The 24,113-nt window shown below is 38.6% G+C and overlaps 1 protein-coding gene and 1 pseudogene across 1 annotated transcript; one reads left to right on the forward strand and one right to left on the reverse strand.

Annotated features, from left to right (window-relative positions):
* LOC148124274 (vomeronasal type-2 receptor 26-like) overlaps window positions 1-24,113 on the forward strand; it is a 125,241-nt pseudogene that overhangs the window by 69,605 nt on the left and 31,523 nt on the right.
* Window positions 1,453-22,957, reverse strand: LOC113453181 (vomeronasal type-2 receptor 26-like). The gene is made up of 6 exons (XM_087915210.1): window positions 22,697-22,957; window positions 20,292-20,583; window positions 16,753-17,607; window positions 5,250-5,477; window positions 3,659-3,785; window positions 1,453-2,646 (listed from the first exon to the last, which is right to left on the reverse strand). Exons 1-6 carry the CDS (start codon window positions 22,837-22,839, stop codon window positions 1,724-1,726), a joined length of 2,568 nt encoding a protein of 855 aa, XP_087771336.1. The 5' UTR covers window positions 22,840-22,957; the 3' UTR covers window positions 1,453-1,723.

A 24,113-nucleotide genomic window follows, 5' to 3' on the forward strand; every position in this document is an offset into this window, starting at 1 on the left:
TAAGTTTAACTCCAAATCCAGACCTCCATGGGTTGCTAAATTTGATTTCCATTGATAATTTTTGTGTGATTTTTGTTGTCAGCACATTCATGAACACATTAATGAACAAAGTATTTAATAAGAATATTTCATTCATTCGGATCTAGGATGTCTTATTTTCCTATTCCCTTTAATTTTTTGAGCAGAGCAGTGTATAAACTATATATTCATCTATGCCAAACCATTGTCAAAAACTATATATGAGATTTGTATTTGTGGAAAATATAATAAAAATCTATTTTTTTAAAAAAAGAATCTTACTTGTATTTTTTATTCATAAAGTACCAGAAACAGAGAAATAAAAAAACAACAGAAAATGACAGAACAAGAGAGTTGGAAATGACTTTGGAGGTCTTCTAGCTCTAACTTTCAAGAAATTTATTAATAGTTCTAGGTTGCCTCTCTCCTTGATTAGTTTCCATCCGTGGCTTTTTGTCCTACCTTCAGGTGCTTTGGAGTCAACTTATTAGTTGACTCCCTCTTTTTTGTGGCAATCCCTGAGACATTGGAACCCCGCTATCATGTCTTCCCTAGTCCTTCTTTTCATTAGACTAGATATACCCACTTCATGTAAATGAGACTTATCAAATTCCTGCAACAATTCTTTCTTATACGTTTTATCCTGTAGTCTCCTCATCATCTTTGTTGCTCTTCTCTGCACTCAACCTCTTTTTTATATCTTGGTGATCAAATATGGATGCCCCAGTGTGGTCCTACAAAAGCATTATTATAAAGAGTCACTAACATTCCTGTGATCTTGATTCTATCCCTCTATTAATGCAGCCTAGAACTATGTTGGCTTTTTGGGGGACTGTAACACACTGCTGGCTTTTATTTAACTACTTGTAAACCAGGACTCCCAGAATCTTGTCACAATTAGATCTATTGAGTCAGGCACCACCTACTTTCCCAGGGCCTCCATTGCTTAATTTAATCTTGATGAATTTCTTTACAATTACAATTATGATGTAATTTCTTTAGAATCAACAAAATTGCATTGGTAAATACAGTTTGGAGAGACTGAGCCTTGGTCACCATCACCCGTTTAAGTTGAAGAAATGAGAGGAGCCAGAATTCATTAGGGTTTTGGGAAGCCTGGCTCATCGTCTTTACAGCAGATGGTAACTTTCTGAGGCTCTTGAGGTTGCCACAAATTTTGAATATATCTCCTGAAATGTAAAATATATTAAAAAGTAATTGAGTTGGAAAAAGGATACCAATAAATACATACTGTAAATCATATTAGCATTTTATTGTAAAATGTAAAGAAGATACAACCTTATATAATAAATAAGATTAATTTTGTACATCCCATCCATTATGTTTCTAAATGTAATTTATTGGTCAAAGACAAAGAAGTCTTCATGGAGAAAAAGTTGTGTGTGCAATCCTTTTCCTAGCTATTGTGTGTAAATTTACATGCAAATTCTGCCTACAGCTTGAACTTCAGTCCTGATGGAGCTCAAGGTTGACTCAACTTTCCATTCTTCCAAGAATGGAAGAATTGATCAAGATCATTGGGGCAATATGCAAATAATGCTTATATTGTAAATTGCCGAGAGTGCTGCAAAGTGCTATGCAGTTGTATGCAGTTTAAATTCTTTTGCAATTAACAAGTTGAAGAAGACAATTATTTCTCAATAAAATTCAGAATTCAGAAAATTTTCACCCAAATCATAGGAATTCATGCTGTCCTAGAAATCACACTAGTCTTTTTCCGAACAAGCTGCTCTCTCGTATTCAGCTCTGGCCTCAACATGATGATGTAGCACTTGGGCAGGAAAATGCAACCTAATAAACCACCACTTGAGGCCAAGATAGAGAAGACTTCCACAGCCACCATGGATTTCCCCTTAGTGCTCAAGTAGGTGGGAACAAAGGACACCCAAACACTGCAGAAGACCAGCATGCTGAAGGTGATGAGCTTGGCTTCATTGAAAGTGTCGGGCAACTTCCGGGCAAAGAAGGCCACCGTAAAGCTGATAAGGGCAAGAAGCCACATGTAGCCCAGCACAACATAAAACATGATCTCGGAGCCTTCGTTGCATTGCACAAAGATCTCATCCATCTGGGAATGCATGTCCAACTCTGGGAAAGGGGGAGAAATGGCCAACCACACAGCACAGATGCTTGTTTGAATAAGGGAGCACAAAACAATGACTGAGATGGAGAGCCTTTTCCCTACCCACCCCCTCATGCGGTTCCCTGGCTTTGTGGCCAGGAAGGCCAGAACCACAGTGAGGGTCTTAGCTAACACACAAGCCACCGCAATGGAGAAGACCACTCCAAAAACTGCTTGCCGGAGCACACACGTTACTGTCCCTGGACATCCGAGGAAGAGGAAGGAGCAAAGAAAACACAGCAGGAGTGAGAAAAACAGGGTGCAGGTGATAGCCCAATTGTTGGCTTTGACGATGGGAGTGTTCTGGTGGAAGATGAATGTCCCCATCACCACAATTGTGATTACAGCAAAAGAAACAGCAAAGCCAGTCAGGACTTCTCCCAGGACTTCTTTGTAGGATAAATAGGTGATAATTTTGGGAATACATTGATGGTGTTTCTCATTTGGATATTGTTCTTGCGGACACCTCTCACATTGGTTGGAATCTATAAAAAAAATCTAAAAATGCTACATATTGAATTGAATTAAATATTTAATAATTAGGCTTTCCTGAAGCTGTTTTTGGAGAGGATAAACCTCTTTTAAAAATTTTGCTTTAAAAAAATCCTTTAAAAATATTTTTGTATTCAGTAGACCATGTTTCCTGAATGAAAGATTATATAATTAAATAAAGAAAAGTTTTTACTTAAAACAGGAGAAAGAGAACAAGGCTAGTGAGAGATCCCAATCAAGCTATGTTTCATGGTCCCATCTGAGTTTGAATCTGAGGTGGAAAGCGAGTAGTTTGCAGAGAGCAGGAAAGTGGCTTGGTTGGCTGTGCAGGAAACTGGGGAAGGGCAAAGTCAGGCTGGGCAGAGCAGAGGAGAGGTAGGACAAGGGAGAGGCAGTTCAAAGGAAGACCAAGGCCCACCCCTTCTTCATCCTAGAGTATGCAGGGAAGAATGGAGAAGGGAGCAATGTGAGTTGGATGGCTTATGGGGGAGGAAAGGGCCCTGATTCCTTTCACAAGGCACATCTGGGGATGGAGTTTAAAGGAGAGGCAGATGGGGGGGGGGGGTTGTCAGGAACAAATATTGAGTTTATCTAGTGTTGGCTGTTGTAGTCTGAGTTCATGGCATCCTCCCAACTGGTTTGATTTACTGCCGTGTTGCTTCACTTCTGGAACTCCTTATCTTACATTGCTGGATTTCTTATCCTATCTAGCCTTGTTGGATTTATAGTTTAAAGTTTTCTCTTTACAATGTTTGGACTGGACTATTTGCAGCCAAAGGCTGTTGTAGGTTGGTGGGAGAGTTTTTCTCCAGACCAGAAAGCAATCAGGACATTGGGGGCAAAGTTGGAGCTAATAAAGCGACCAATACTTATTATCTGAATGAGTTCCCTTTGTGCCATGCCCCAAGTCATCCTACTATGCTTTTCTTTAAAACTATATTCAAAAACCCAAACTTGGTTAGAGTACAATGTATTTTTAAAGAAATATAGATTTTTTTTTCTTACCAATCATGCTGGAAATGCTGCCCTCTGAACACTCAACACAGTCATAGCAGCAAACCTGTTTCCCCTCCTTAATTAATTTCCGGTGTCCAGGATGGCAGCTTTCTACACAGGTGGCAGAAGGTGGTGTCTAATGGGAATTGCAAGAGTAAGGAATTAAAATGGATTACAATCAGGGTTTGAATTAATCAGTCAGCAGTCATCCTCTCTTATCATTTCTAATGATGCAAAATTTGGAATTCCTAGGAGTGATTGCTAGATTCACTCAGAGGAGCAGTTAACATCCAAAAAATCTTGGAACTGCTATTGAACATTTGAGTAGAAATCCCTTCATGACCCCTACACAGCACATAAAGGAACTTGAGATGTCCTAAAGGGGATCATAAAAGTGTATGTTTCTCATAATCTTAATTAGCTGCTTTAAATTTAAATAGTAATAAGAAAATCCAAAATAAACTTGCAATGTGTGGGAAATAGTGTTGAAACTGCTGAACTGATTGGCAAAAATATTCCTATCTAGCTTTTGCTATCCTTGTCCAATTATCCCTGCATTACATCTCAAGAGTGGTATCCTGGTTTTCCATGTACAGATTGTCCAGTTTTCTGAGCATACTCAGTTATCAAAAAAGCACCTGCCAATTAGGAGTGTGATACAGGTGTGGCAAGCACAGGACTTGGTTATTGTCCAGCTTTGGTATATTTCCACAGTCTGTCTGTAGCATTTTGTGATGAACAATAAAATAGGATAGCACAATAGTCCAATCTTGCCTGTATTTCAAACCACACAAGCACTTGTGTCTGCTGAAAAGTTAATCAGTTCTCTGAAAAAATAAATTTACTATATTTTTCAAAGCACATCACTTGAAAAACCCACTAAACTTTTAAAAGGCCAGCAGCTATCCCCAGACTTTTGAATTGGTTTTGGGAAACAAAACATGATATTGGCAAGAGAAATATTTCCTGTAAAACTCCAGGGAAATGCGGAGTTTATATTAGCATGAAGTGGAAAATAGGTGTGTGACCTTTTTCATTCTTTGTCTCTCACCTGATTCAAACATTGACTAAAAAGTCAGATAAACATAATGGGAAAGTCTGCCTGCCTGCTTATCTATCCATCTTCCTTCCTTCCTTCCTTCCTTCCTTCCTTCCTTCCTTCCTTCCTTCCTTCCTTCCTTCTTTCTTTCTTTCTTTTTCTTTCTTTCTTTTTTTCACATGTCTCAAGATAAAATCTTTCCTTTACTTGTTTGTATTAGTGTAACTGCATTTTTAAATATTTTTTAAAAGAAGAAAGGTAAATCCTCCCTTCAGTGTTAACTTTCAAAAGGTGAATTTTCCACCTCACTATTCTCTTAAGAAGCCATGGAGCCCAGAAGGTCCATAACCCCAGTGAGCAGAGCTCTCCTTCCCTACAATCTGTAAGTATGGCGTATAATTGAGAACTTCTTTTTTCCAGGATATAAAAGTGTTTTAACATCTTTAAGAAGATATCAGATGAGCTTGGAACCACTGTAATATGAGTTAAAGAAATTATCCCCATGAATATTCCAGAAATTGAGAAAATATCCCCATGTTTTAGTTGATTTGTCTAACTCGCCTGCTTAAATTTGTGATTCCATATAATGGCAGTTGTATTTATGGTGAGGCCTTCCTTTTGAGAACTCTGAAGTTCAATACGTCCAACTTGGACCTTCTGAAAGGATCGATTGGGGAAAGTAATCAAGTTGATGATATCGTATGCTGCTGCCAGGTTTCCATTCTCATTGAAAGCTATTTCTTCCCCAGCACTATTGTTGAAATGGAGGTTTTTCAGAAATAAACGAAGCTAAAAGATAAGAGAGTCCAGTGGGAAATCGGTGTCAATAGCAGTCAATAGAATGTACAGTTCCATGCTGTGATTTACCAAATAGTGCTCAACTAATTTATAATGAACAACCAAACTTTTCAGTTAATAATATTTGTTTTTATGTTCCAAAGGAATAATTTTATTTTGCTGGACTACATTCACATTTTATGTTTAAGTATTATTAATAGAGATTTTGTTACACATATTGCATATATGAATTTCAGAGGAATAATAATTATTAAGTAATATAACAGAATAATAGAATAACAGAGTTGGAAGGGACCTTGGAGGTCTTCTCGTCCAATCTCCTGCTCAAGCGGGAAACCCTATACAAATTCAGATAAATGGCCATCCAATCTCTTCTTGTAAAACCTCCAGTGTTGCAGGAGCCACAACTTCTTGAAGCAAGTCATTCTACTGATTAATTCTTCTAACTGTGAAGAAATTTCTCTTTAGTTCTAGGCTGGTTTTATCCTTGATTGGTTTCTATCCATTGCTTCTTGTTCCGCCTTCAGGTGCTTTGGAGATTGGACTGACACACTCTTCTTTTTGGCAGTCTATTATATATAATGGATATCACAAAAAAACATATTTATTGGAGTTCAGTTCCTGATAACATGATTTAAAAATTCTGTTACGACCTTGGTAGATTAAATCAGCTTTTCTTCAGGCATGGGACAAAAAATTCTTAAATCAAACATACCTTAGGGAAGACAATTATTGCCACTGTATCCTACTTCTGCCTCCAATTTCATTGGTTATTTTTATTTTGCAAAATTCTTACATCTCTCTACTTTATTGAATTTTTCTTTTGCTATTCAACTACAAAATGCTGCAAAAATGGAAGTCCTCTACTCGATTTGAGAGGGTTTTTTGGATTAAAGATTGGAAAGGAAAAAGAAGGCTACTGGGAAAAATTTACTTCTGTATATCTAACATAACATCTGTAAATACAAATTAAATTGCCACAAACAACGAAGTGACCCCGGCACCAGCGAAGCCTGGAGAAGCCAGCCGCCAAGAAACAACCACACATCACGGCAACATCGACCCCCAATCCGACACCGATGACGAGGAAGAGGAGATCCACCGGCTACAGGCTGAGTGCGACCGGTGGGACCAGAGGGGATGTAAGTCGGGATTCCATTGCGCCAGCTGCGGCAGTGACCACCCCCGCTCCAAATGCCGTTTCCTCGACACCATCTGCCGGCATTGCGAGAAGCGGGGGCACATCGCCAAGGTGTGCCGGAACAAGAAAAAATACAGCCCCCAATGACGAGACAGCACCCTCCCCCTGAAACCGAGACCGCCAAACCGAGAGCCGGTGGAGCCGCGATGGCCGCAGCAGACGACTCAGCGAAGCACAGCGGCATGAAGAAACCCACCAGACGGTCGTCATCGGCCACTCATCGACCATGGATGCCCCAAAGGTACACGTGGAGGTGAGCATCAAGGACCAGCCCTGCGAGATGGAAGTGGACTCCGGGTCCTACCTCTCCATGGTCTCTTGGCACACAATCAAGCACCTAGTACCAACCATCCGCCGCCACGAGCTAGACGACCAAAAACTAATCCTGAAGGACTACCAGGGAAACCGCATCCCTGTGGCCGGCATTGGACATTTTAAAGTCACCTTCAAAAACCACACCGAGGTATTGCCACTCACAGTCGTTGACAAAGACTGCCCCAGCTTGCTCGACCTGCAATGGTTCTCCCCACTGGGAATAGAAGTGACGGGCATCCACCACACAAATGAGGCTGACTGGGAAGCGACGCTCATGAGGGACTTCCAGGAGGTCTTCGACAACTCTCTAGGCAAGTACCGAGGGGCCCCTATCTCCTTCAACCTTAATCCTAATGTCACCCCGATCCGCCTCAAACCATGGCGAGTGCCATTCGCGCTCAAGCCGAAAATCGACGAGCAACTAGACAAGCTCGTCGCGCAAGGGGTTTTAGAGCCAATCGACTATGCCCGCTGGGAAATGCCCATAGTCACCCCCATCAAACCGATGGCTCCATAAGAATCTGTGGTGACTATAAGGCCACCCTCAACCACGCGCTACAGCAAAGCGCCTACCCCGTCCCAGTAGTACAGCACCTTCTGCACTCACTGGGGGGAGGCTGGGTCTTCGCAAAACTCGACCTGGCGCAAGCCTACCAGCAACTGCCGGTTGATGCCGAGACAGCCGAAGCACAAACGATTGTCACACACCGGGGGGCTTTCCGATGCAACCGACTCCAATTCGGAGTCAGCGTCGCCCCAGGAGTCTTCCAAAGCCTCATGGAAAGACTCCTCCAGGGAATAAAAGGAGTGGTCCCCTAGTTTGATGACGTGCTGGTCGCAGCCGCCAACAAGGAACAATTGGAAACCCATTTAAGGGCGGTGCTAAAAAAATTCAAAGATGCCGGCCTTAAAGTCAAAAAATACAAAACAAATGCCAACTATACACCAAGAGGGTCGAATTCCTGGGGTACCTCCTAGACCGGCACGGAATACACCCAACCGGAAAGAAACTCAGAGCCATCAAGGAAGCCCCCACACCAACAAACAAGGCGGAACTATAGGCGTTCTTGGGACTGCTTAACTTTTACGTTTTCCTACCCCAGAAGGTGACTGTGGCAGAACCCCTGCACTGGCTACTCGATAAAGCAGCCACCTGGACCTGGGGGAAGTGGGAGGAGACTGCATTCCAACAGACAAAAACCTGCTAACATCAGACGCAGTCCTGATCCAGTATAGCGAGACCCTGCCACTAACGGTGGCATGCGATGCGTCGCCTTTCGGCATTGGAGCAGTCCTCAGCCACACCCTACCCAACAGGAAGGAAGCACCCATCGCCTTCTTCTCAAGAACGCTGGCCAGACTGGAAAGAAATTACAGTCAGCTGGACAAAAAAGCCCTCGCCATTGTCTCCGGAGTGAGACGGCAAGAATATCCCGCACGCAGACAAACTAAGCCGGTCACCCCTACCAGACTTAGACGACGACCCAGAGCCCACCACAACGACCCTGCAAATAGAGACTCTACCCAGCTTGCTCTTAACCACGCCAGACATTGCCCGAGAAACAAATAAAGACAAACAGCTGGCGTGGGTATTGAGCTGGGTAAAGCGGGGGTGACTGGAAAATGAAGACAGCAAACAGCTCAAAGCCTTCTGTAACTGGCAAACTGAGCTGTTCACACAAAAAGGGTGCATTCTCTGGGGAGACCGGGTAGTTATACCAGAGACACTACAGAAAAGACTGCTGGCAATGCTACACGAGGAGCACCCGGGCATCATCAAGATGAAAGCCCTGGCCAGAAGTTTCACTTGGTGGCCAGGGATGGACAAGCAAATCGAGACATGGGTCACCGGATGCAACAGGTGCCAAGAGACAAGATCCACACACCCCGCCACTCCAGTCCTGGAATGGGAAACCCCCAGAGGACCGTGGTCATGAATACACATAGACTTCGCCGGGCTGACCAAAGGGCATACATTCCTCATCACCATGGACGCCTACTCCAACTGGCTGGAGGTAAGCACCATGAGGACAACAACAACAGAAGCGGTCATCGATAAGCTTAACAGACTCTTTGCGACACATGGGTTGCCAGATGTCTTAGTGTCGGATAACGGCCCACAGTACACGGCACTGACATTTGAAAGATACCTGGCCGAACGGAGCATCAGACACACCCTAACCTCGATGGCTCAGCCGGCGGCGAATAGATGGGCAGAACGGATGGTTCAATACACAAAGAAAACCATCCAGAAAATTGAGACCGGCGACATCCAAGAAAAGATAAAAAGAATGATACTCATACAGCACATTACACCCAGCATGACCACGAACAAAAGCCCAGCAGAACTACTGATGGGCAGAAAATTGAGGTCCCCGCTGGACCGGCTACACCCCACCTACAACCCGGAGAAACCCCCAGATTCCTCCAGCCGGCACCGGGCATTCAACATCGGGGACACAGTCTACGCAAAGAACTTCACGGGAGACCCACTCTGGGTACCTGCGCAAATAACACAGGTAACCGCCCCGGGCATACAGACTCCAAACAATGGACGGAAGAAGCTGGAAGCGGCACATCGACCAGCTACGGTCCAGGCTAGCCACCAACACCCCCAACGCCTCGACAACAACAACCACAGAAAGCAGAGAGGAGGGGGAACCACAACAACCAAGCAGGGGAACGACAAAAGGCCGGAAACGCCAGCAGTACACCCCAAACGCAAGCCGAAAACCCCCCACCAAAAGATAGCAACATCCAAATAAACCAACCATACTCACCAGCAGACTTCAAGCTGTCGCAGACGAGAGCTTCACCTGGAAGGTACAGCCAAGCCAGCTCAACCAGCCCAGAAAGACCAGGTGGGGGCAGCAGGAACTGCAGCTCGACCGACCCAGGTAGTCCGGGCGGGAGCTGCAACGACAAGCCTGGCTCACCCTTCCAGGCGGTTCCATCGAAAGGGTTGAGAGTGACGCGGAGCCCACCCGAACCGGCCGACGATCACACACAGACTGAGCCGCGCAGGTCAACTAGGCAGGTACGTAGCCCCGCCTACCTGCGCGACTATGTCACCACGCTGCATCGGACAAAACCATGAGGGGAGGGGTGTTCTGTATTAACATTCTTGAAGACTCGCCTTCTGATTGGTCCACCCGGACCGCAACGTGAATGGTTGACTGAACTCCTGTGATTGGAGCGCTGAGAATCTACCACGATTGGCCGAGCCGATCACAGGAGATTCAAAGCGCTGCCATTGGCCGCCGAGCCACCGGCCGGCTGTATAAAGCCAAGCGGCTCGCAAGCCTTTCCTGTTCCTTTCTTAAACTCACAATAAAGAGCTGAATGTTCACTCCTGAGTCTCGCCTCTCAATGTGAACCGATCGACCCGATCTAACAACCTCAATACCAGGGAAGAGTCTGGAAAAGGTAGTCAAGGAATGAATCTGTGAACACCTAGAGGCAAAAGAATCATAACCAAAAGCCAACATGGGTTTGTGAAAAACAGATCATGCGGGAGAGGGGAGGAGCTGGCGCCGAGACAATACGGCTTGCAATCGAGTTCTATGATTGCAGCCGATATCTTCGCCCCTGGCCGATCCAAACGGACCTAAACCGTCCCGTAGTGACGGTTATCATGAGGGGCATACCCTGTGGATCCCCGGGACACCGCAAAGTCCCTGGATGACCCAGGAGAAGTCACTTTTGCTGGCGGCGAAGAGGCAGCCCCCATGCTGCTGAAGTCGGGGCAGCTCCGGAAAGGAAGAGGCTGAAAGAGAAAGTGTGTCAGCTGGGTGAGAAACTGTTTTTTTTTTTTTTTAATATTTTGCGGCTTGAAAGGACACTTTGATTGCTAGAAGAAATCTGTGTGATTTTTGACAAAACTGAATAAGCGGCGTTTTTTTAAGGGAGACGTCAAAGCGAGGCTTTGCTTTTATTTTTATTTTTTTTGCTACTGGACTTTATTGTTACTTAGTAGATAACCGGACTGGTTTCTTTCTCTCTCTATATATATATATATTATTCTCCCTTTGGATTTCTTTTTTTTTAACTTTTTTTTAGGCTAGAGGCTCCCTTTGGTTATTTCTTTTTGTATATATATGTATATATTTCTTGTTCTTTTTTTTTTTAACTTCAATTACCTTTCTGTGAGAGGAGGGGGGAAAGTGAGAACTAAGAAACTTTGTAACACTGCCAACTAGAGGTTTGAAATTTTACTTGAAGTGGAGAGAATTGTGAAAGACTCCTTCTCAAGGACATTCTAATGTGATAAGACAGAGGGAAGAACGCAGTAGAATATTATTACGGGTGTTCTTCTGGATTTCTATCAACAATTAAATATCTATGGTTTGGCTTTGAAGCCTGCGGGAAAGGGAAGTGAGTCATAACAAAAGCCTTGAACAATTAAACCGAGTGCAGTGTGTTGTTTCTCCCTCTTTAATTCTTTTTTTTTTTAGTTTCAATAGCCCCACCACTAGCATTATTGTAAATTTTTATTTTAGCAATGTTTTTATTTTTACTTTTATTTTTACTAAAAAATCCATCAAGACACAAATATTACAAGCGGCAAGAGAGAAGATGTTGAAATATAAATGTAAAGAAATCTTGGTCCTAAAACAAATACCTAGAAGAGTGGGAGAGATGAGAGGAGAATATCGATTTCTGACCAAAGTGTTATTGAAAAAGGAGGTGAATTACAGATGGCTGATCCCAGAAGGACTGATGTTTATATGGCAAGAACAGAGATATAGAATTGATTCAATTGAGAAAGCAGAACTCTTCTACGCAGAATTTTTTGGAAGGAGAGAGGAAGAGGCAGAAAAAGAGGTCTTATTAACTGAATCCCAAGAGGAACAAATGGAGATTGAAAAAGAAGAAGGCGTAATAGGTGGACAGGTGGATATCAAAGACCAACGTGAACCAAGATGTATGAGACCTGCCAAATCTAAATATAAAATATCATCATGGAAGAGAAAAAATTGATTACAATGAACATAAATGGACTGAACTCAGCTGCTAAAAGAAGGAAGATTTTTTATAAATTAGGGAAATTAAAGTTTGATATAATTTGCTTACAAGAAGTACATATTAAAAAACAACATGAACAATTGTTAGTACAGCCAAAACTAGGGATATTATTTACTTCTTTGACTCAATGTAAGAAAAGAGGAGTGGTTTTATATATTAAAGAGGCCATCCCTGCAAAATTGATCCACACTGATGAAGATGGAAGAATATTAATGGTGGAAATGATGGATAATAATATAAAAATACTTTTGACTGCAATTTACGCTCCGAATGATAAACAAGAAGAATTTTATTAAAAATTACATATGAAAATAACTGGACTGGACTATGCTAATATAATTATGATGGGAGACTTTAATGGAATGGTGGACAATAAATTGGACTATATAGCAACAACAGCAAAGCACAACAGAAAGACACTTCCTAAATCCTTTTTTAAAATGTCAGACGAACTAATTTTAAAAGATATATGGAGAGAAAGAAATGCTAAAACCAAACAATATACTTTTTATTCAAATTGACACTTATCATGGTCCAGATTAGATATGATCTGGATTTCAACAGAATTAATATCTAGTATTCAAGAAATAAACATTGAAGCAAGTACTTGGGCAGATCACAACCCATTGACAATTAAATGGAAGGGCCAAAAAAAAAGATCGAGATGGACGTTAAATAATACTATTCTAAAGGAGAAGGACTTTATACAACGGTTCAAGAAAGAACTTGCCTTTTTCTTTAAAGAAAATAGAAAAGAAGATACTTCAGTGCAGAATGTTTGGGATACAATGAAGGCATATGCGAGAGGTTTGATAATAGATTATATAAGAAAAAAGAATATTAAGAAAAGGCAAGCCACTAAAGCCCTGGAAGATGAGCACAAAAGACTTGAAAAAGAACTACAGAAAATGCCACAGAAAAAAGACATTAAATTGAAACTGGATATAACTAAACATAAAATGGATTTAATAGAGAAAGAAGAACTGGCACAGAAGATTAGGAATGCTAAACAGAACTACTTTGAAGATGCAAATAAGCCAGGTAGATGGCTAGCATATAAGCTGAGAAAGGAGAAAGAGTCGAGGAAAATATCGCAGTTAATAGATGATCAAGGTCAAGTTTGTTATGGCAATAAAGTGAAAAAGGAAATTATTCGAGACTTTTATGGACAACTATACAAAAAAGAGAATATTGATGAGGAAAAAATTAAACAGTACTTGCAGAATGCAAACTTACCTAAAATATCTAAAGAGACTGAAGAAATGTTAGAAAGTAATATAACAATGATGGAACTAAGTCAAGCACTTAAGAAACAAAATAATGGGAAAGCACCAGGTCCAGATGGGCTGTCTGCAGAATTTTACAAAATATTACAAGAATCATTGAGCATTCCACTTTTAGATGTTATGAATGGAGCTATGTCAAAGAAGACGATACCTAAAACATGGTCAGAGGCTTATATTACACTTATTCCAAAAGAGGAGGCTGACCCACAGCAAATTAAGAACTATAGACTGATTTCTTTATTAAATGCAGACTATAAAATTTTTGCTTCGATATTAGCAGAAAGACTTAAAAAATATTTGAATAATTTTATTCATCCAGATCAAAATGGATTCCTGCCAAAGAGACAAATTAGAGACAATATGAGAGTAATTTTGGACACTTTGGAATATTATGAGGCACATCCTGAAAAGCAAATGGCTTTGATATTTTTAGATGCCCAAAAGGCATTTGACAATGTGAATTGGAGATTTATGTTACTCTTACTGGAACAGATGGGTTTTGCTAGAAGATTTATCCAAGATTTATCCAAGCAATAGAAGCAATTTATCATGATAGAAGGAGAATTTACTGATTCTATTAACATAAGAAAAGGCACAAGACAAGGATGTCCCCTTTCTCCCTTGCTATTTGTGTTGACTCTGGAAGTGTTGAATAGAAATATTAGAGAAGATAAAACTATAAAAGGAATGAAAATTAAAAAGGAAGAGTTTAAATTACAAGCCTTTGCAGATGACTTAGTTTTTATTTTGGAAGATCCTATAGAAACAGCTTCGAAGCTATTGGAAAAGATAGAGACATATGGTGAGGTGGCTGGTCTGAAAATAAAGATAAAACAAAGATTTTGTCAAAGAATATGCTATTAAGACAAAGAGAAGAATTGGCAGATCTGTTGAAAATCCAAGTTACGAACAAGGTTAAGTATTTGGGGATATATTTGACACCAAGATGTAGTACATTAAAAGAGAACAATTATATTAAACTTAAACAACAGATAGCCTTAGATCTGAAGAAATGGGAAAACTTACAACTGTCATTAATAGGGAGGATCTCAACAATCAAGATGAATATTCTACCCAGAATCTTATTTTTGTTTCAAACAATACCAATTAGGCTTGGAAAAGACTATTTTGAGGACCTAAATAAAATTGTGTTGAAGTATATATGGCAAGGTAAGAAAGCGAGGATAAAGCTAAAGCTTTTGCAAGATGCTAGAACTAGAGGAGGGTTTGGCCCGCCTAATTGGGAGTTGTACTATCAAGCTGCAAATTTGATGTGGGTTAAGGAATGGATAACATTAAGGAAGACTAGATTGTTGACACTAGAAGGTCATGATTTGTTGTTGGGTTGGCATGCTTTTCTATGGTACAAGGGAACCAAAACACAGGGCTACTTTAGAAGACATTATATACGGGAGTCTTTGTGGCTAAATTGGGAGAAGATAAAAAAACAATGTTATTTGAAAATTCCAGTTTGGTTATCGACGATAGAAGCATTTTCTTATCCTATAATTTATAAGAAGGAACAAACAGTTAGATATGGGGAATTACTAGATGAAAAGGGTGAACTTAAATCGATACAAAATTTAGAGGAACAAGGTATAAAAATGAATTGGTTTTCATATGTGCAAATACATTCAAGGTATGATGAAGATTCCAAAACAGAGGGATTTTATGATAATCAGACTGATTTAGATAAGATTTTGACAGGTACTGATGAAAAGGTGATTAAAAAACTATATGGTTACTTATTGGGAATTAAGCTAGAGGAAGAACAAGTTAAAGAAACCATGATTGCTTGGGGGAGGAATTTTGGATATGGGATTGACATGAATCAATTGACATCCCAGAAATGGCAGAAATTATGGTCGCAAAATTATAAAATGACAATGTCTACAGCTTATCAAGAAAATTTGTATAAGATGTTTCACAGGTGGCATTTTCCCCCGACAAGGATAGCAAGAATGTTTAAGAACAAATCGGAAAAATGTTGGAAATGTCATCAGATACCTGGTTCATATTACCATATGTGGTGGACTTGTGAGGACGCTAGAAAATATTGGACTAAAATCCGCATGTGGTTGGAAAAAATGACAAAGAAACATATAGATTTGAAACCGGAGCTTTTCTTATTGGGAATCTTACCAGATGTTTATAGTAAAGATTTGAAATATTTGATGGTAAATGTATTAACTGCGGCTAGGATTGTATTTGCAAAAAATTGGAAAAATGAGAAAATTCCATTGCAGGAAGAAGTTATTAAGAAAATATTGGAATGTGCTGAGATGAGTAGATTGACATTTGAAATTAGAGAGCAAGAAGATAAACAATTTTATACAATTTGGGACCTTTTCTATAAATGGCTGGACGATGAAATACAAAAATAGAATATTTAGAATGTTAGGTAATAAGGAATATTATTGACTTTTTTTTCTTTTTTCTTTTGCTATTTGACATTACATTTATAAAGTGTTTTTTTTTCTTTTTTAGGGTAGAACTGGTATGATTATATGATTTGTTATAGAATAAATTACTTAAATTATAGTTATCTCATAAGGCATGAATGAATAAAAGTATAGTCAAATGATTTTTTTTTTTAATAATGATATGAGGATATATAAGTTTGGATTGATAATAAGAGTTATTATGTAATGTAATTGTAATTGTGACTACGAAATGCATGCACAAAACTGATGAACCAACCGACACACTGTTTGTATATAAGTATGGAAGAGAGCTGATGCTTTTATGTTTTGTTTGTTTGTTAAAAAACCAATAAAATTGTTTTCAAAAAGAAAACAGATCATGCTAGGCAAACCTTTTTGCATTCTTTTATTAATCTACTGGATCCACTGCCTGGATTGCCCCATGACTATGTAGGATAAATGGGGAAGAACCTAGCCACCAGATTACAAGAACACAAGCCAACAGTCAGATGAGGAGACCTCACATTGCAGTGAACAAGGACACACATTTAATTTTGCAGCGTCTTGAATCATTAGCTATGCAGGTAGAAAGATAGCCAGCGAAATGATAAAAGCCTGGGAAATGGGCCTCTTGTCAGTTAATAGGAATGCTGAATTACCATCACATAATCAAAGGCTTATGGGCCGAGAGCTTGGTAGCACAAGGAAATGACAGCCAATTGCCAGCCCTTGAAACACCAATCAGCCAACAGAACCACATAAACACGACTCACATAACAGCCCAAATCACATATTTCAGTAGAGAGAAATTCCCTGAAATGGGCTCCAGCATGAATCCGAAACCTCCAAAGAGTAAATCTCTGGTTCCATTGACCTACCCAAATTCAATTTCTCCTCATGATCCTATATATTTGCCTTCATTTGTTAAAATATACTGTTAGTAAATTTTGTAAAAATTGAAATAACAGTATTCTTACAGCTACATTCCCATTAAATTAGAAGGAATCATAACTCACCTGCCAAGGTTGGACTTCCATCAAATTCCACTTCTCTCCATTGCTTGTTGCCTTCTGCCTGGCTCTGGATGAATACATAGCATGGAGACCATGTGCTAGAGCATAGACAGCATTGTAAATACTGTAGCTCTGGCCAGACATCTTCATTTCAAAGACAGTTCCAGGGAGATTCCCCAGATTCTCTTTCCCAGTGCAGTTTCCTTTGCCTGGTGCATATATATTGTACGTTGGAAGTGAACAGATAAATGAAGAACCCCAGAATGCCTGTAGCAAATATACTTTAGACTGATATGGGTTTAGGTTCCCAAGAAACTCTTGAAAGCCTGGTACCCTAATTGTGTGAAGGGCAAAGGACAAGCTGCCATTGAAAGACAATGGTGTGAATTTGTGGGACTCAAAGACAGAAGTGACATCCCAGAGAGCACTTATGACCCAAACCCTCTCTATTGGCAGCCTGTTATTAATTTCATAGAATTCAAGAATTACTCGTAAGCCTTCTATAGATTGAATGTCCCCATAAACTAGTATTACATTGGTTTTACTATACCGCAGGGAACGTGCTATGTTGCTTAGATTAGTCTTTCGTAAAGTACTGGGGTCATAACTTGTCAATCTTGGAACAAATTGAATTAAAGAAATGCAAATTTTACTCTGGATTAATTTTGGTTTTAGAATTCTGAGAAATCTCTCTCCAGTGGTGTCTTCTGGAATGAGCACATCAATCCAATTCCATCCAAAATATTTCAAGATCTGAATAATCCCAGCATATTGGAGGTTTTCATTTGGAGTCATCCAGAAGAAAGAAGGAAACTGCTGTTTATCACTCAACGTAAGGTCATAAGTGCCATAACTGAGCTGCAGGATGGGAATAATAATGATGTGTTTTCAGAGTAGGTACTGTTTTTGCAAACATGTCAAAAAGGAGGAAGGAAGTATATTTCTTTTTGACCTTATTTCCACTAAATCTGGGGATCAATACACTACTACAATACCAATTAACAATGGCTGGACTTCTGATTTGAACTCTTTCGGTGATGGACCAAAATCCACAATTGTGCATGGTTTTGATCTGTGCTCAGTGCTGGACCGCCCCTAGCTGGCTGGTTTCGGGGCTAAGCCACCCAATAGAGGTGATGAAGAGCAGGGAGACTGCCAGCAGGGTCAAGGAGAGCCGCATCTCTCCTCCTCAGCTGGCCATTACTCTTTTTGCCAAAGGGGGTTGCAGTGGTGGTCAGAAATGGCCAACTCAAAGAAGAACTTGACCACAAAAGAAAGTGCAGGAGGAAGATAAGAAGAGAAACTTTTGGTTGACCAGATTAAACTGAAAAAGCAACAATTTAATGTACCCTGGAATTTAAACTATAAAAATAGCATTGTTCCCAAAGAAGACTTTGGAGTGGCGAAGGAGAGAGGGAAGGGAAAGGATTTGGTTTTTTCCTTCTCCCTTCCTTATACTGACAACTAAGAGACTTAAATAAGAAACTGACAAAAATCCACTTTGACGTTAATGGGCATTTAAGATGAAAATAAAATGTTAAAGGGATAATACAGATTTTTGGATATTTAAAAACTTTTAAAAGCAGGAAAGGAGAGAAAAAGAATAAAAGGGCAGGATCTGGAAAAATGGAGGAGACTGCCTGGAAGTAAAAGGAATTTACAGGGAAACCTTAACAAGATTCCTAAAAGATACATTCCTACTGAAACTTTGTAACAAAATAATAGAACCCCAGGAAGAGAAAGTGGAAAAAAGAAGCAAGAAGAAACAGCTTTGGATTATTTGGTTTGCTTGGTGATTTTTGGATTTTTGGCTATTGCATTTAAATGGCTAAAATCAATCGGGTGGTTGTTTAAAAGTGTTTAAAATGGCATCACTTTTAGAAGAACTGAAAATGGAACTTAAAAAGCAGAAAGAAGATGCACAAGAAGGGAGAGGTTCTTTTGGCTTAGTATTTCAATTCTTAGAAATGGAGATCTAGAAATATGAGAAACAACAAGAAACGCTTGTAGAACAAGATCTGGACAAAGGAGAAGCCCTCTGTAATGAGCAAGTAATTTTATTTGGGGGGAAAAAGGAAAGGGGAGTGAAAAGTTTAAGATTTGAAAAAACAACCAATAAAAGAGAATAGTTTGAAAAATAACTACAATATTAGAAAGAAATAGAAGAGGGGGTTACAGAAGAGATAATTAGAAATACAGAGACAAGGGGGTAAAAAGGGGAGGGAGAAGAAGAGGGGGAAGAAGGAAAGGAAAGGAAGTTATAAAAGACAGAAACGAGATATAGAGAAACAAGGAAAAGGTATAAGGATTGAAAGTATAAGCCTGTTTAGAGATAACGGGTGAAAATTTAATTGAAAAAGGGATTCTGCAATGGTACATAAGATTGTATTGTTATATTAGAAATAGAAATAATTTTAGAAAATATGATGACTAAAATGATGAATAAAATATTTATTGTAATATAGTGGAATGTTTGTTAATAAATAAATGAAAGAAAGTGAATGAGAGAATGAAATTAGGAAAGGATGGGAACATTTTAATTATTATTAATGATTTATAAAACTATAAATGAAGAGAAATATGGAAAAAACCTATTAATTATGGAAAGTCTGTATGTGTTCACAAGGAAGTATGATATCCAATTGAAAAGAAAAAGATGTTAAGATTTTAATGAATATTAATGATAGAATTGAATTGGAATGGAATGAGTGTTTTATTTACAGATGTATATAATTTTTAAAGAATATAGTGCATATTTTAAGAATGTACCAAGCAGAATTTGATTGGAAGTTATGTATTAGATTGATTGTAATAATTTTAAAGGTATAAATTGAAGTTTAAATAAGAGTTGAATGGACAAAATCAAAAGATATAAAGGTGTCATACTCCAATTATTAATTACAGGGGGAAATTTCTTTAATGAGAAAAGTTAATATGTAATTGAAATAGGACAGACAAAAGTATGAATATAATGATTTGAATTGAGATATGAGATAATTAAAAATAAAGTTGAGAAAATCAAATGTGTGGAAAAACTATGTAGAAAATGTTAAACGGTAATAAGACATGGAATAGAACACAGAGATGAACATGAAATTGAGTTTTTGTCTGTATGAAGAAGTGATAACCCGTGATCATGCTACTCTCAAAAAAAAGATGTTGTATTTGTATTATGTTTTTTTGTGTGAAAACCCAAATAAAATTTATATTAAAAAAAAACACCAATTAACAAGGTTGCCAGAAGAGCGAGAACGAGAACTTTGTGTCTCTCTTGATACTTGAAGTGATAAAAGAGGAGGAGGAGGAAGTGAAAGAGGAGTATAAGAAGAATGAAGATAGAAAGAATGTCAGCTACACGATTTCTTACACAGTAATTGATGCATTTTATTTCTCTGACAAAATAAATAAATAAAAACTATCAAAAATGAATCCCTCAATATGTTATCTTTTTGAAGGCTCCCCCCTACTTTTAGTCCTCAGATAGTTTTTTTAAACTATCACCCTTTCCTTCTTCTTGTGCATTTGTGAGCCCAGATACCTACCTGTGGAATTTTGTAGGCGTTTAAGATGTTGGCCATCTGCATGGTGTTCTGGGAAGGAAGATCACCAATGATGCCCATGATGTTTTGGCCCTTTCCCTTCCTGTAATTGAGGGGACAGCGGCTTTCCACAAAGAATAGACACAAAATGCTCTCAGAGGCTTTCACTGCCTGAAAACCATTCTCATATATCTTGGAGACCAAGGTGAGGTTGGGTATCAAGTTTTCATTCGTATTGATCTCCTGAATGGCAAAAGTGAAGGCCAGGACATGCTGGTAGTTTTTAGGCAACGGCCTGCAAGAAGAATTTCATTTAGTTCAATAATCTTAGAATGTGACAAGGATTGAATTTAGATAGATATGTTTTTGTTTTTATTTTGATTTGTCAATCGCTTACAAGATAGTAGGTATAAGTATATACATAGTTATGAATACATGAAATGGGTATATATAAGAAAAATAAAAGAAACAATAGGACAGGGATGGTAGGCACATTGGTGTGCTTATGCACACCTCTACAGACCTCTTAGGAAAGGGGTGAGGTCAATAGTAGACATTCTAAGGTTAAAGTTTTGGGGGTTGGGGGAAGAAACCACAGAGTCGGGTAGAGTATTCCAGACATTGACCACACTGTTGCTGAAGTCGTATTTCCTGCAATCAAGTTTGGTGAGGTTAACCTTGAATTTGTATCTATTGTGTGCCCGTGTATTGTTATGGCTGAAGCTGAAGTATTCATTGACAGATAAGTCACTGCAATGTATGATTTTGTATGCCATACTTAGATCAGACCAAAGACAGCATAATTCAAGGTTTTCTATGTCCAGAATTTCAAGTCTGGTGGCATAAGGTATTCTACAAAGAGTAGAGGAGTGGAGAACTCTTCTTGTGAAATATTTCTGGACTTTCTCAACTGTGTTAATATCAGATACATAATATGGGTTCCAGACTGATGAGCTGTATTCGAGTATTGGTCTAGCTAATGTTTTGTATGCTCTACTTAGTAGTGTGATATTACCAGAGAAAAAGCTACGTAGGATTAGATTAACAACTCTTAATGCCTTTTTTGCTATGTAGTTACAGTGGGCTCTAGCACTTAGATCATTAGAGATGAGTACTCCAAGGTCCTTGACAGAGCTTGGATCATCAATAAGGTCTTGGCTATTCAGCTTGTATTTTATGTTCTGATTTTTTTTGCCAATATGTAGGACAGAGCATCTATTTGTTGAGATTTAAAGTTGCCATTTCTTTGACCATTCTGATACATAGTTTCATGTTTTTCTCCATGTCTAAAATGACTTATCTTTCTGCTTTAATGAGTATTAGAGAAATAAAGAAAGCACTTATATTCTGAAGCACTTCTTTGAAAAAAAATAAACAGAATACCGGAAGGGACCTTTGAGATCTAACGCCTAGTCCAACTGTTGCTCAAGCAGGAAACCTTATGCCATTTCAGACAAGTGGTAGTCCAATCTCTGCTTAAAATCTTCCCATGTTGGAACGTTCAAACTTCTGGAGGCAAGCCATTCTGCTGATTAATTGTTCTAACTGTCAGGAATTTCTGTTTAGTTCTAAGTTGCTTCTCTCCTTGATTTCTATCCATTGCTTCTTTTCCTGCCTTCAGGGGCTTTGCAGAATCGATTGACTCCCTCTTCTTTTTTTTAGTGTGCAACCCCCTAATTATCTTGGTTGCTATTCTCTGCACTCTTTGTAGAGTCACAACATCTTTTTTAGTTAAGATAGTCCAGAAGTGAGGAAGGAATGGAATGAGGAGCTGAGGTGAAGTGTTTGAATCAGACTTAGGATCTGATGGGCATTTGTGCATCACATTTGGAGAAGTTTAAAACTAGCTTTTAATGCAGTTAAAAGGAGTGTTTCATATATGCAGGGCAACAATGCAACTGTGAGGCAGAAACTGGTGGATTGTTAAAGACAATACAAGTACTCAAGATGTAAGATTTTATTACATTCATATATTTACACTTCTACTTTTCTATGTTTCTACTTACGCTGCAGCAAACAAGGAATAAGTGACAAAATTCTAACAGCATCATTAAACAATAGAAGAACCAAATATATATATAACTTTTATTAAAATGCTAAATATTTTTGTCTGGGTTTCTTTTTATCTTTATTTTGCATACAAAATAAAGCAAATATATATTATTATTAAATTATTTAAATTAAAATTGGGAGTTTTTCTTTTCAGCAGATGAATTTACATTCAACAGTTATATTCCAACACTTGAAATATCATTAATCAAGACAGATGTATAAATAAGAATGATCCCTAAGCCAGTTTAAATTCTCATCTAACATAGAAAAAATGTAACCAGAATCTCTTGTATATAATCGTGTTTAAAAAAAAACCTTGAAAGATAGATCGGAGTTTTTTTTAAAGGAGTACTTGCCTTCCTTTCAAAGATCCTGCTGGATGTTCCATAAAGTTGAGCAAAGGCAATTCAGAATATACAGTAGATACAAATTCTCCAATGACTATATCACTGAAGTGGGCAGGAGAATTAAGCTGCAAATGCAGTTTATTAGAAGACATAGAGTTGAAAGTTTTGCTGAAAGAAGCCTGGCGGACAAGGAGAGAGAGTAGAAACCAATGGCAAAGTACATGAGTATCTTTGAATGCCAAAGCAATTTGGCTCCAGTCACAGCAGGGCAGCCACATCTTCATCAAAACACTTTGCCTGGAAGAATGAAAGAATCTCTGATACTTATCATCTTAGTGATTCATACCGCAACCTACTCAGCCTCATGCAGTTATTAATATTAAACTATTAAGTCTCCCTAGGTTCTGTGCCTCTACCTAAAAACAAGTTTACTTAATTAGTTTAGATAATTGCAAGGGAGATAATTCCCTTTAGCAAAGCTATTCAACGATTTTCGAGTTGAAGAAATTGTATAATCCAAACCCACGGATTGTGCAATTCTTGGTAGCACTTCATCAGGCAAGAAAAAAATGGTCTTGAGATCATAGTAGGTTTTGGAAATTGAGTTTTCATGCTGATTAAAAGAGGAAGAGATAGATCAGTAGTCAGGTAGGTTTTCCCTTCTCACCTGACAACCTCCTTATTCGGAGAAATACTTGCCAATTCTTCCCCTTGCTTTGCTGAAACTGTCACATGGGGGGGGGGGAATTCTGAAGGAGCATATTTATACAGATTCTCAATCATCCATGTGATAGTTGTCTGAAAAGTGCTTTTTCCACCCAAAAGCACCTCGTGTTTCTTATTTTATTCTTTGAAAACACTTCAAGTAGAGGAATTCGGGAAGGTCACAGGCCTTAAGATAAATAAAAACAAAACAAAGTTATTGACTAAAAATTTAAAAAAGAAGCAAAAAAAAAAGAATTAAAAGGAAAATTGTGAATGCAAAGTGTGAAAAAGGTAAAATATTTAGGCATTTGGTTAACAGCAAGATGCTATTCAATCAAAAAAGATAATTACAAGAAATTAATAATACAAATTTAAAAAATTAAAAATGTGGGGGAAATTTCAGCTATCATTACTGGGGAAAATTGCGGCAATTAAAATGTCTACCAAAAATACTATATCTTTTTCATACTCTACCAATAAGATTGGATAAAACCTTTTTGAAGATACAAAAAGGATAAAGAATAATTTGGTTTCTGCATAGAAAAGCATCAATTAGATAAAATTCTACAAGAAATGGAGGTACAAAAAAAGATGTCTTGATATTGATAACAATGTATAGTTTTATTTTATTTTTTTTAAATTTGAAAACTTACTAAAATTTATTTTTTTTAAAAGAAAACACTTCTCTTTTCATCCAAGAAGTTTCTTGGGTGGGAAGCAA

The sequence above is a fragment of the Pseudonaja textilis genome, chromosome Z (genome assembly GCF_049901715.1).
Source record: "Pseudonaja textilis isolate UNSWEBS1 chromosome Z, rPseTex1.2, whole genome shotgun sequence".
NCBI lineage: Eukaryota > Metazoa > Chordata > Lepidosauria > Squamata > Elapidae > Pseudonaja > Pseudonaja textilis.

What these genes read in the sequence shown, in the direction of transcription:
- LOC113453181 (XM_087915210.1), bottom strand. Translation starts at nt 22,839, where the DNA reads ATGTCTTCTAATAAACTGCATTTGCAGCTTAATTCTCCTGCCCACTTC. An exon ending in GCAGGATCTTTGAAAGGAAG is followed by an intron (nt 20,584 to 22,696) that starts GCAAGTACTCCT and finishes TTCTTCTTGCAG; the next exon opens with GCCGTTGCCTAAAAACTACC. An exon ending in ACGCCTACAAAATTCCACAG is followed by an intron (nt 17,608 to 20,291) that starts GTAGGTATCTGG and finishes CCCATCCTGCAG; the next exon opens with CTCAGTTATGGCACTTATGA.